General features: G+C 61.7%; 1 protein-coding gene across 1 annotated transcript in view; it reads right to left on the reverse strand.

Annotated features, from left to right (window-relative positions):
- Positions 1-10,057, reverse strand: part of LOC113405938 (RNA-binding motif, single-stranded-interacting protein 2-like) — a gene marked incomplete at its 3' end in the record, with an annotated part of 13,482 nt that extends 3,425 nt beyond the window's left edge. Inside the window, exon 1 of the mRNA XM_026647272.1 lies at positions 9,965-10,057. Within this exon, the coding sequence (XP_026503057.1) occupies positions 9,965-10,030 (66 nt within the window). The remainder of the gene's footprint in view (positions 1-9,964) is intronic.
- Positions 10,058-12,548: the final 2,491 nt, after the last annotated feature.

Raw genomic sequence — 12,548 nt, forward strand, 5'->3', positions numbered from 1 at the left:
CCCCCGCCAGCCCAGCCCTGGGCTCCCCATGCCCGACTCCCCCTCTTCAGTTGTCAGGACTCCTGGATTCTGATCCCAGCTCTGCCATGACCCCACCGTGCGACCCCGGATGAGTCCCTTCCCCCACCCATGCCTCAGTTTCCCCAACTGCTCCGCTGCCTGGGCTGGGGTGGTGCTGCTCGCCAAGCGCTGCAGGGGTATGTTCTTAGCCTGGCCCGCGGCCGGCCAGGCTGGCTCATCGGGGTTATCTCCCGGCGCAGGGCGGAGCGGGGAGGGAGGAAGCTGACTCAGCCGCGGTGGAGGTTCCTCTGCGGAAATCCAGCCGGATCCCTCCAGGGTCACAGCCCCAGCTTCCCAAGCACCCGCCTGCCCCCAGCCAGGCCTGTAACCTTCCGGCCCCGCCCGCCCCAGAGCGCCAGGCAGCGCTCGCCCCTCGGGGCGCTCTGGATGCCGGTGGAACGAGCGACAGTGGAAGACGCCCGCCACCAGCTGTGGGGCTAAGAGACAGGGCCAAGGTCACGCAGGGAGTCAGTGGCACAGTCCAGAATAGGAGCCAGGAGCCCGGGCTCCCAGCCACCGGCCCACGCCTGGCAGTGCCTGGGGTGGGGGGGATTCCTGGGGCAGAGCCGGGCGGGGGGGGGCGGGAGCAGGAACACCCCCCCCCGCTGAACTGCAGGCCCCGTGTTCAGTTCACACACACACACCCCCGGGGTCCCGCCTGCCTGAAACCAACCCCAACTCTGGCCTGTAGGGACGCCTCAGCCCCTAACCCCTGGGCCGCAGTCAAAGCCCTTCACAGCTGGACCCCCATCCCCCGCCCCAGACTCCCCCCCCCAGGCCCGGCAGGGCAGGATGTGCACTGGGGGATGGAAGGGAGGGGCCGTGCGATGCACGAGGAGAGCGACAGGGCCCGAATGCTTGTGCCCCAGCGTGTGAGGGGCGTGCAATGCACATGCGGGGCCGGGCACAGCAACTCCCTGCTCCCCAGGCTGGGCTGTGATTTGCTGAGTGAGGTCACTGGGGCGGGGGGGGGGGGATCCGCTTCGCCCTGTGTGGGCGTCGCTCCACATTGCAAAACCGCTGCAGCGTTCAGGAAAGGCTGGCTCGAAGCTCGGGAGAGGCCCAGGGCTGGGATAGCAGGGGCGGCGGGGCGGGAGTGAGGGGCACTGGCAGAGCTGGGAGGGGGAGGACCCAGGGCTGGGCTAGCAGGGGCTGCGGGTCGGGAGTGAGGGGCACCGGCAGGGCTGGAGTTTGGGGAGCCCAGGGCTGGGCTAGCAGGGGCTGCGGGTCGGGAGTGAGGGGCACCGGCAGAGCTGGGGGTGGGGAGCCCAGGGCTGGGCTAGCAGGGGCGGCGGGTCGGGACTGAGGGGCATCGGCCCCTCCCTGCCTCCACCCCAGCCCTCTGTCCCTGCCCTCTCAGCCCTTCGCTCTCACAGACTCTGGCTGCTCCCGGGGCTCACGGTCAGCCGGGGCCTGTGCCGGGCCAGGTCTGCCCAGCTCCCAACGCTGCTCCCGCGGGAACGGTACCACCGGCGTCCCCGGGCCCAGGAGCTGAGAGGGGCTGCGACCCAGCCGGGCAGCTCACCACGTGGATCCGCCCCTGCGGCAGCCGGCTCCCTGCTCCCGGGGGGCTGGCCCGGGGCAGCGCTTGGGGCTGGTCCAATGCTCCTCCCTGGGCAGCCGGCACCAGCCCGGCCCGGCGTGGGAGCATCTCTGGGGAGCGGGACACTGACAGGCGCGGAGTTGGAACTCACCCCAGAATTTGCAGGCCTCACAACAGCTACAAGTCCAGAACTCAGCCCCCCGCTGCGAAAGCCCCCAGCCCCACTGAGTTAATGGGGGAATCTCCAGTAGCACAAAGCAGTACGGGGTCTATGGTCCACACGTGAGCAGTTCTTGTGCGATCCAGCAGAGGGCAACGCCAGAGGCCCACATGCATTGGCTCATCAGCAAAGCTTTGCTCTGTCCAGGGAGCTCAAAGCCCTTGGCAAATCTATCAACTCCTCCTTGTGAGACACTGCTGGGGAAACTGAGGCACGGTATGGGAAGGGGATGGGAGGTGCCTGAAGTGAGTCCAGAGTCAGGTGGGAGCAGAGTCGCCTTCACAAAACCAGAGACAGAAATGAGTCTTTCTCGGGACACTAGAGGGGACCCCAAACTGAACAGGATCAGGGCCAGCACTGGAGACCTGGGACAGGAAAGGGGCCCAGACAGGGTGAAACAAAACCAGGTCAGGGGCGAATGTCAGAGGGGAAACACCCACTTGAATTTCCCTGACACCCGTTTCCTCATTTGAAGCTTTCCCGATGCACAGGAGCAGGTGATCAGTTTACTGAGCGGGGCTGGGAGCCAGGACTCCTGGGTTCTCACCCCACTTTGCTGCAGGATCTTGAGCAAGACATGTCCGTGCCTCAGTTTCCCCCCACACACACCTCCCCAGGTCAGAGAGCCTGTCCCAAGGATTCCCGCAGCCAGCCCATACCTTGTGGTTGAGCTACACCCGATCTTCGCGAAAGCCCCATCTCGAGGCACAGCCTTCCAAGAGACGGAGAAACCCCATATGCCTCGGGCAGGGGGTCCAAGGATCAGTTCCCCTCCCTGTTCACAACTTGGGCCCTATGTCTAGTCGGGACGGTTCTGGCTTCACCTCCCAGCCACCGGCTCTTGCTCTGCCTTTGCCACCGAGCCTGGAGGGCGGAACAAACCACGAGGGGCAGGACGCGGCTCTCCAGGCAGGTCCACACAGGCAAGAAAAGAAACACGCTTCAAGCACGTGACTTGGCCCCAGCCACGTTCTCAGCATCATGTGTGAACATGGTTATTCTGGGAGGGTGGACGGGACGCGAGCGCCTCTCCCCTCCGCTGCTCATTTCATTCCCGCGCTGCGTTGGCCGAGCACACGGTTTGGCTTCCGAAAAGCCCAGGTGGTAGGTCGGGGCTGCGGCAGCGAGGCGGGCGGAGTGAGCTGCCAGGGGAGGGGCGGGAGGCCTGGCTGAGTTGGTAGTTAAAGGGGATGGGGGGGGCGCCCCGCGGGACGTGGAAAGGGACATGGTATAGCGGGGGGGGGATGGGGGGAGGGATTGTCAAAGGGCCCAGGGGAGTTAGGTGCCAGATTCCTGTTGTGTGCCTAACTCCCTTACCCAAATGCCGCCCTTAGCCCCCGTATTGCAGCGCCGTCCCCGTGAAGCCGACAGGACTCACTATCTGGGGAGACCCCCGACGCTGCGTGCCCAGGGCGACAGGGAGAGTTAGAGGCGGGTGGGTTTGGAGGAATTGAGGCCACAAATGTCGGTGGGATTGAGAGCAACGGAGGGGGCGGGTTTAGTGAAGCCACCGGTGGCAGAACCGCGTTCCGACGTGTCAGGACTCCTGGGTTCTCCCCAGCTCCAGGAGCAAGTTTGGTTGAGGGGCCTGGCTGCGAGGCTGCCTGGGTTCTTCTCCCAGCAACACCACGGCCCCAGCCTGTGACCTCAGGCACGTCCCCGCGCTGTCCCTGGATTGCCCCTCCCTTGTCTCTCCAGACTGGAAGTTACCCTACGTGCAGCGCCCGGCGCTGTGAGCGGTCAGGCTGCTACCCAATACGCCCAGGGAAGGCGCGCCAGCCGGACAGAGAGCATGAAACGGCACAGCTTCTGCGCCGAGTTCTTCAACCAAACCAGGGAAAACGCCGGTTTGTGGCAACCGAAACTTTCCATGTAAACGTGTCGGTTTCGATGCCGCCGGTTCCCGGGGCCAGGGTGGGATTTCAGGTCAGAACCCGGAATAGCCAACAGCCCAGTGATCAGAGCATGGTGGTGCTGGAAACCCCGATTCCACGCCCTGCTCCGCCTGACGCTATCCCAGGCGAGGGCCCTGACCACCAGGCCGTAGGGCCAGTCTCCACCACTGGCCCAGCCAGTGTGTAATTATTATACAGCCTGGTGGAGCCCTAAACTGGGATGTGCCGGCGAGATTTCCAGTTTTCCTCTGCAAATCCAAGCCTGAGACAGTAAGAGCTTATCAAACGCATGGCTATTCAAGGCATAATCGTCCCCTTGCCTTGGGTTCTTGGCACGCCCCAGAGGTGAGTGGAATGGAACAATTTGAAGTATGTTTGTACAGCGCCGAGCACAGCTGGGGCTGGGTCCATGCCTGGGATTCGTAGGTACTAATTACTTTTCCACCCTGGGTTGTTGTGTTTTTAAATGTCGGGTCTCCATGCGTTGCCAATGCTCATGATCTTATCATGAGTCTCACAATATCTGGTGTTCCTCTGAAAGACCCAGCTCCAGGAGCCAGAGGGTCAGGCGAAAATCTTGGCTTTAATTGCGGGGGGGGGGGGGGGAAAAACCCAAAGGGTAAATTTCTAGCCCTCCTGGTTGCACGGAAAAGCATGAAAACGTGACCTGAGTGTGACCCCAAAGGCTCACACAGGAGGAGGCGCTGAAGAACAATTTGTATAAAATCTCCTGATATTCAAGCCAACCTCATGATTTTGAGGGCTGGGGGTTGGCCGCTCCAAAGTGAAAACAGACTGGTCAGTTTCACACTTGCTTAGAGTCCATTTCTAGTCAATTTCACTCTCAGGTTCTCAGGCACCAGCCCCAAGCCCTGAGAGGAGGCAGGGTCGTGGGCAAGGCTCAGTTCTGGGCCAGGAGTCCGGCAATCTACGTTCAATTCTTGGGTCTGCAGCGCCGTGCCTCGGTTTCCCCAGCTGCGAACCAGCGCTGACGCTGTCCCCCTTTGCAAAGCGCTTGGAGACACAAGAATGGGGTGGGGGGTGCGGTCGTCATCGTTATTAAAATGCTGTTGCTGGAGGAAATCTTTGTATTGAGCTAAAGTTTGGTCAACGCCTCGGAGAATTTCAAAACAAACCCCGGACACAAAACTCACAAAGGCGGGAGCCCAAAGTGCCTGTTCTGAAAACCACCGCTCGGGCCTGCGTTCGCCCACCAGCCCCGGCAGTGACACTTGGACGACTCAGTCACAGAGGGACAGGAACCTCCAGTGACGCTAAACTTGGCCTGCAGGAGAATTGTCCTCTCTCGCGCTCTCTCTTCTCCCCCCGCCACAGGACATGGTGGGTGACATCACTAATGATCACAACACCGCATGCCTGGGCAGTGATGCCAGTTGGGTGTGGCTGATACCATGACATTCCTCAATGCATTTTTTTTTTCCTTCTAGTGCTACCTACATTTGCAAAGATTTATTTCATTCCCGGACGGGCTGAAGCTGCTGTTAGGCCGTGGGGCTGCAGGGCAGTCGTGGGTCACGGTGCCCAGCGCCCACCGTCTGAGCCAGGTTCGCAAAGGGGCTCCGTTGCCAGGAAGCAATGCCAGGGAGCGGGTGCTGGGAGCGAGTCTATGGCTGGGCCGCCTAGATGCTACCGTAATACACCTAATAAATCACGTCAAGCGCCCGGCACATGGGGCCTTGACTGGAGTGCCTGGGTGCTACCCGATTACCCCTCATTAATAACGATATTACCAGGGTAACATTTCACCGCACAACTCCCATTGCAACGCTCTCGCCGAGCCCCTTTTCGCGCCTTGCTGGGATCTTGGCAAGCTCCAGGCCTGATCTGTGGGTGCCGGGCCTTTGGGACGCTTGGCCTAGTTGACGTATCCCCAGGGCCCCGTTTCACGCACACGTTTAAACCCCCCCCAAAGCTCACGGCACGTCCCAGGAGCGGGAAGTGAGGCACCTGGGGAAGTTGGTGCAGGATCGAGGTTCACCGGCCGATTTTTTGTTTTTAAACTAACAGAAACATCGAAAACTGTCAGGTATAAAACAAACAGCACCGAGCGCCGCTCCCACAGCACGTGACCGAGGGCGGGTGGGATCATTAACCCCATTTCACGGATGCAGAAGTTGAGGCACAGAACAAGAAGTGACCTGCCCAAAATGCTAGAACCAGGCCTCCTGGATACCAGGCCGTGCTTTACCACTAGGCCACACAGCCTCCCTGTTGCTCAGAACCTACACGGCCATGTTGTAATTATTCTACTCGGAATTGGGGTCGTCCCCCCGGCACCCCAACACCGCAGTTCCTTTTGCAGGCGTGGGCCTTGCCAGCTCAGACCCAGAGACCCTAGTCTGGCCTCCTGCATGTCCAGAACCCCGCCTGTGACAGACCCCGTCACTGACGTCCTCAGATCCTGGTTTCAAGACTCCAAGTTACAGAGAATCCACCATTGACACTAGTTGAAACCTGCAAGTGCCCCACGCTGCAGAGGAAGGCGAAAACCACCCAGGGTCTCTGCCAATCTGCCCGGGGCGGAAATTCCTTCCCAACCCCAAATCTGGTGATCAGTTAGACCCTGGGCATGTGGGTGAGACCCACCAGCCAGACACCCAGGAAAGAATTCTCTGTCGTAACTCAGAGCCCTCCCCAGCCAGTGTCCCGTCCCCGCCGGTGGAGATATTTGCTAGTAGTCACAGATCGGCTGCGTGCCATTGTGGGCAGTTCCATCAGACCGTCCCCTCCACAGACTTAGCAAGCTCAGTCGTGAAGCCAGTTAGGTTTTGTGCCCCCCGCTCCCCTTGGCAGGCCGCTCACTCCGGTTCCCCAGAGGGGGCTGCTCCGGTGCATAATGTCTAGTTCGCATTCGGCTCGCAGGAGCAGGTCAGGGCCCCGCTGACCCCAGGCAGCTCACAAGCGAAAGGCTACAGGGCCGAGGGTTTCATTTCAAGCTAACAAGAGGGGCTGGTTCTTTAAACCATCATGTCAAATATCTCCGGGGCCAGCGCGGCCTTTTCCCAGAGATCTGCCAGCCCACGCCAAGCGCCATGAGGCCCTGGCCCATGAATGGGGCTCCTGGGTGCTACCGTAATAGACCTAAATAATGTACAGCGCCTAGCACCAGGGGGCCCTGGCCCATGACTGGGGTTCTTAGGTACGTCTACCCTGCACACTAGAAGCTGGGCTCTGACTCAGGTTTGAGCCAAGCCCCACTTCCATCCACACACAAATCAGTCTGGCTCAGGTCAGCAAGTGCTCAGGACCCGGGTCCTAGGACCTGCTGGAGCAGGGGAGGGGGGTCAGAACCAAGTCCCACTGTGATTTAGGTCCCAGCCCCGGCGTTTTGGAGTGTGGGCGCAGACCCGAGACAGAGGCGTGGACGCAGCGGCGCGTCTGGGAGCCCCGGGGCCAGCGAGTGTTAATCCAGGCTGGCGATGCAGTGTGGAAGCACCGAATCCACGGAGCCGGGTTCCCAAGCAGTGCGGACATCCCAGGAGGCGCCAGGAGGGCAGAGAGAGGTAAGACATGGGCTCAGGACTCAGATGACCATTTACACAGCTGGGAGGGGGAGACCCCGGGCCCGTCTCCACATCCCTTGCTGCGCTGGTGCAGCTGCGGTGCGTGGCGAAGACGCTACTACCCCAGCGGGAGATCGGCACGGTGAATTCACCTCCGCGAGAGGCGGGAGCTGCGCTGCTCGGAGAAGCGCTCCCGCCACACAGCGCAGTCTACACTAGGTTCTCTAACTGCATCGCTCAGGGGTGTGTGGGCTAACAGGCGGGTTCTTACATCCTCCTCTAAAGCATCTGGTGCTGGCCCCTGTCAGAGACAGGACACTAGGTGGCCCTGGAGTGTGAGCTGAGTTCCTGTCCAGTCGAGATATTAGTTCTAGCTCGACCACAAGATATGGGCTGGGTGCAGGGACGGCAAGGTCCTTTGGCCTGGGCAAGGCAGGAGGTCAGATGGGATTATCTGGCCTTAAAAGTCTATGAAGCTATTAGTCACGGTACTTTTATGAAGCAACTAGAAACTCCCCGCCCGGATCAGAGCCTCATCAACATGGGCTGCCCAAAACAAAACAAAACAAAACACCAGCCACCAAGCCACTGGACCCCTTGAAATACGCAAAAATCAATCACTAACATGTCACAGCCCAAGAACTGGCCTAAATCGCAGAGTTCCCCGCAGAGCATTTCCACTCATTCGAGATGAGTAACTCAGACAGTCATCAAATTATGAGGCAAAAATTCCCCTAACTTCAGGGAAGACGTATTCTGACTCCCCGCGTCCCCGGCTGCGTTACAGACATCGGAGGCGGGGCTGTTTTGTGGCTGAGAACTGCCCATGTGGGGTGGACCATGCCCCACTGCATCCCACAATCCCAGATCCCGACTGGACACCCAGATCTACAAAAGCCCTGGACAACGCACTCACACCCAGCGGCTCCCCTGCAAACGCACACACCACTCCAATGGTGCGCCACAAACTCACCCCCCCCCACTGTCACACCCAGACTCACCAGTACGCCACACGCACGACCATCGCACGCACACCAACACAGACACACTAGAGCAAATTCACCAGCATGTCAACAAACTCACCGTCTCACACGTCAATACGGCAACTATGTCACAGGTGCACATCCAAACGCCGCTGCCCCAAATACATAGCCCGACACGCACCAGCAGTTACAGGGAGACAATCCGGGCGCACAAAGACAGACAGATGCAAAAAACACCCCAAACACGGGCCGACACCCCGTAAAGCCCCTCTGACAGAAAAGGCCAGGGCAAGTACACTGCGGACAACACACGCGCTGATCCCCCAGACTCGCACACACGAACCCGCCAACGACACACACGCTCCCCTGGAGAAAGTTCAGTGGCTTGGAAAGTGACAGATCTCACACACACAAAGGAATGATTTTACATGTGTACAGCTGGCTTCTCGCAGGCCTTCACTTTGCTCCCCAGCTCCTGCGTTTCTGGCATTCGCGGCCTGACTCGGCGGCGGACTCTGGGGGTGGGGGTGGGCGGTGGACACTCGGGGTGGGTGATGGGGCCAGTCAGTCATGGCTTCTGGCTGGCTGGTGCTGCAGACTCATCTCCAACGCTCAGGACGTTAATGTCATGGGGACAAGAGGAGGTGGGGGGATCCAAGTCATGGTCTGCAGAAGGGAGCCCCGAAAGGGGAGGGAGAGGTCTGGATTACAGAGCCATCCATCTGGGTGTAATCTGGGGTCCGGGGGGGGGTGTATTGGAGGCCCCACGGGTGCTGCATGGATCCCTGCTCCATGGGACAGAGAGACTCCAGCTGTTACCCCCGCGATAACAGGGCACAACGGTTCTGCCCCCCGGTGGCGCTGTGGGAGAAAGGGCTTGTGAAGGGCAGAGGGTCTCGCTGGGATTCAGAGACATGAGAATTCACCCGCCTGCCCCCGTGCGCCACTCTGCAGACAGGGAAACTGAGGCACAGAGGCTTGTCCCTCACAAGGTCACACCGCCAGCCAGTGGCAGAGCTGGGACTAAAACCAGGAGTCCTGCTCCCCCCTCCCCAGGCCCCACTGTGTTAACCCCCAGGCTACGCTCCCCTCCCAGAGCTGGGGAGAGAACCCAGGAGTCCTGGCTCCTAGCCCCCCTAACCACTAGACCATGCTCCCCTCCCAGAGCTGGGGAGAGAACCCAGGAGTCCTGGCTCCCAGCCCCCCTAACCACTAGACCATGCTCTCTTCCCAGAGCTGGGGAGAGAACCCAGGAGTCCTGGCTCCCAGCCACCCCCAGCTCTAACTCACTAGACCCCACTCCAAAATCCAAACCCAAAATCTAATCCCAGCAAGACCCTAAACCCCCTAACTCTGACCCCAACGCCAATAACACCCCCGTCGCGTTCTGCCTGCACGGGGGGGACACAGACACCCCCCCCCCAGGTAGCCCCAGAGCCAACCACAGTCGGAGGGAGGTGGGGAGCAGACGGGGTCCCCCCTCCCTTGGCACCCACGTGCCTCCGTCCCTGGGAATCTGGTGCCAGGCCTGGCCTGCCTGGGATATTCATCCACCAATCAACCCCCTCTCCTCGGAACACGGGGACCCCCCCCTGAACCCCGAAGTGGAGATCAGCCCCCCCCACCCCCACACCTCAGCCCACCCCACACTCCAGGGTGGGGGGCGCAGCCCAGCTCGGCCCGGGAGTGGTGGTGGGGGTGGGGCGGGGGGGGGGGCAGGACGCAGCCGCTTTTCCTACCTTCTTGCTGGTCTTATTGTAGCCAAATGTGGCGATCGCGGCTCGCGGCTGGACGGAAAGTAACATTTTCCTCCCTAATGTTACGGGCCTGGGAACGGGGCGGGGGGGGGCGCTGGAGGGGGGGGGCCGGGGCTGCTGGCTGACGTCACACCCAGGGAAGCCAGCCTGGAATCTAGGGCCGGGATGACAACTTTCCACTGGGTCCTAGCGCCCGCGGAGGGAGCGGCGCCCGAGGGAGGGGCCGCTTCTCCTCCCCCCCGCCCCGCCCCGTGGGGGGGGGTCCCAGGCCGGAAAGGGACCCACTGTGGCTGCTTCTAGTCTGACCTCCTGCACAGCACAGGCCCGGGGGGGGGGGGGTCCCCGAAATAATGCCGGCCCCGGGGGCAACCAGCCCAAAGAATCAGTAGCCGCTGGGCCGGGGGGGTGCCACGGTGGCTGGGGCGTTGCAGAAGGGGTGGGGGTCGGGGTGTTGCCCTGGTTTCGGCTTTAGGAGGTTCGCTGGGAGAAACCAGCGTCCGGAACCCCCCGCCGCCGCGCCAGGCGCTGCACGCACCCAGCAGCGGGAAGTCGGACCTTGCCCAGGCCTGGCGGCACCGTGCGAAGGCACAGGCTGGCATTCGGGGTGCTGGGCCCGACGTCCTGTCTCCGGCTGTCTGGCTCGCGCTACTCGGGGAACAGCCCCCCCAGGCAGGCCCAGACCCCCCCCCCCCGGGCAGGCCTCTCACCCCTGTTCCAGCCAGCCCCCCACGTGAGACCAGCCCCTTGCCCCCATTCCTGGCAGGCCTTGGGGCCAGCACTGACTAGCAGGGGAGAGTGCCCCCTACTGAGACCCCCACTCATCTCCCAGCCATGTCTGGGCAGGGCTGTCACCTGGGGCCTGGTGAGGGGTGGGTGGGTGCAGACCAGCACCCCCTGGTGGCCAACACTGCGGGGGTTAGACAGAGGGTAGCCCAGGCCTAACATCCCTGGGGGGAGGGGCATGGTCTCCAGCTGGGGGGATATTCCTGGCAGGAACGGGGTCACCCTGGGGCCACCCCCACCCTAGGAGCTGTGCGAGCCGGTCTCAGCGTCGCCCCCTCTGGGCTGGGTCGTGCCATGCTGCCCTTGCTGGGTGTTACCTTGTGTGTCTTTCACATGAGTCACCGAGGGATGGGGAGCTCTCTGGGGCCATGGGGCCCCCTGCCCACCCAGGCCCAGGCACCCAGAGACGTGGGGGGGACACACACACCCAGCTCAGGATGGGGACAGACTTAACCCTTCCCGTGCTGTGCGGCACACGGGAAGCTGGAGTCCCAGCCACGCACCCGGCTGTTCCCAGTCCAGAGCTCCCATACACCCCTTCCTCCCTCCCCCCCCATCTGGAGCAGGGGTTCCCTGCATTGCGGGGTCTGGATCCCTGACTGGGGCTGCTGGGCATGGTCAGAACACGCACTTGTGGGGCCTGGCCTGGAAAATCTGGCCCTGGCATCTCTCTGCAGCTGTGACGTCAGGATGGCCCAAGCTGAGAGGACTGGCTGGAGCGGGGGGGGGGTGCAGGGAGTGGGGCACGGGGCCTTTCCCCTAAGGGGTGCCAGCTCTGATCCGGCCCCAGGGTGGGCACTGGCTGGCTTGGGGGGAGGGAGCAGGGAATGGGACATGGGCCCTTTCCCCTCCAGGGTGGGCCGGCCCCAAGGCAGCTGGCCCAGGAGGTGCGGAATTGGGTGCCGATCACACTGAGATTCTGGGGGAACTGAGACAAATCAGCAGCCCCCTGCCCATCTTCACCCTGGAGCAAGCTGGTCCCCAGTCCACACCCATCTGTGCTCACTGGGAGATCCTGGGCGGGGGAGGCAGGCTGGGAGAGCCCCGGTTGTGGGGTGCAGAACAGAACACAAAGGGCTCCCCCCCAGAACAGGACACCCACCCCAGCTCCTTGCACCTGGAGGAGCTTTACGGGCTCGGGGTGAGGTTTCATGGGGCAGTTGATTCTAGGTATTTGGGGCTGGATGCCCCCCCCAGGGTCTCTCCTGCAGGTGGGGGGTCTCTGAGGTCACTGCAGGGTGGGCCAGCACCTGGAGGTGAGACAAGCACCACTCCAAGTAGAGGGGATGTGGAACCCAGCTCCAGGGCTGGAACAAACAAAGGGCCCAGCTGCGGATGCTGCTCTGGGGAGGGGGGGCAGGGAGCCCTGGGGAGGGAGCAGCCGGGTCCCAGGGGAGCTGAGCTGCAGCGAAGAGAGGCTATTAGAGCCAGATGCCTGGCAGGGTGAGCTGGGAAGGAGAGAGAGAAAAGTATGTAGGGATGGGAATAGATGGAGGGATAGACAGAAGGATTAGAGGGCTAGATGGAAAGCTTTTCCCCAAGGGCAGGGAATCAGCAACCCTTATCTGACAGATGAGGAAACTGAGGCATGGAGAGGACAGGGAGATTGGCTCCCCAAGCTCATCCAGTGACAGAAGGGTCATGATAATTAATGGAGATATCCTATCTCCTAGAGCTGGAAGTGACCCTGAAAGGTCATCAAGTCCAGCCCCTTGCCTTCACTCGCAGGACCAAGTACTGATTTTGCCCCAGATCCCTAAGTGGCCCCCTCAAGGATTGAACT

Source organism: Terrapene carolina, unplaced genomic scaffold (genome assembly GCF_002925995.2).
Source record: "Terrapene carolina triunguis isolate 2854851 unplaced genomic scaffold, T_m_triunguis-2.0 Scaffold51687, whole genome shotgun sequence".
Taxonomy (NCBI): domain Eukaryota; kingdom Metazoa; phylum Chordata; order Testudines; family Emydidae; genus Terrapene; species Terrapene triunguis.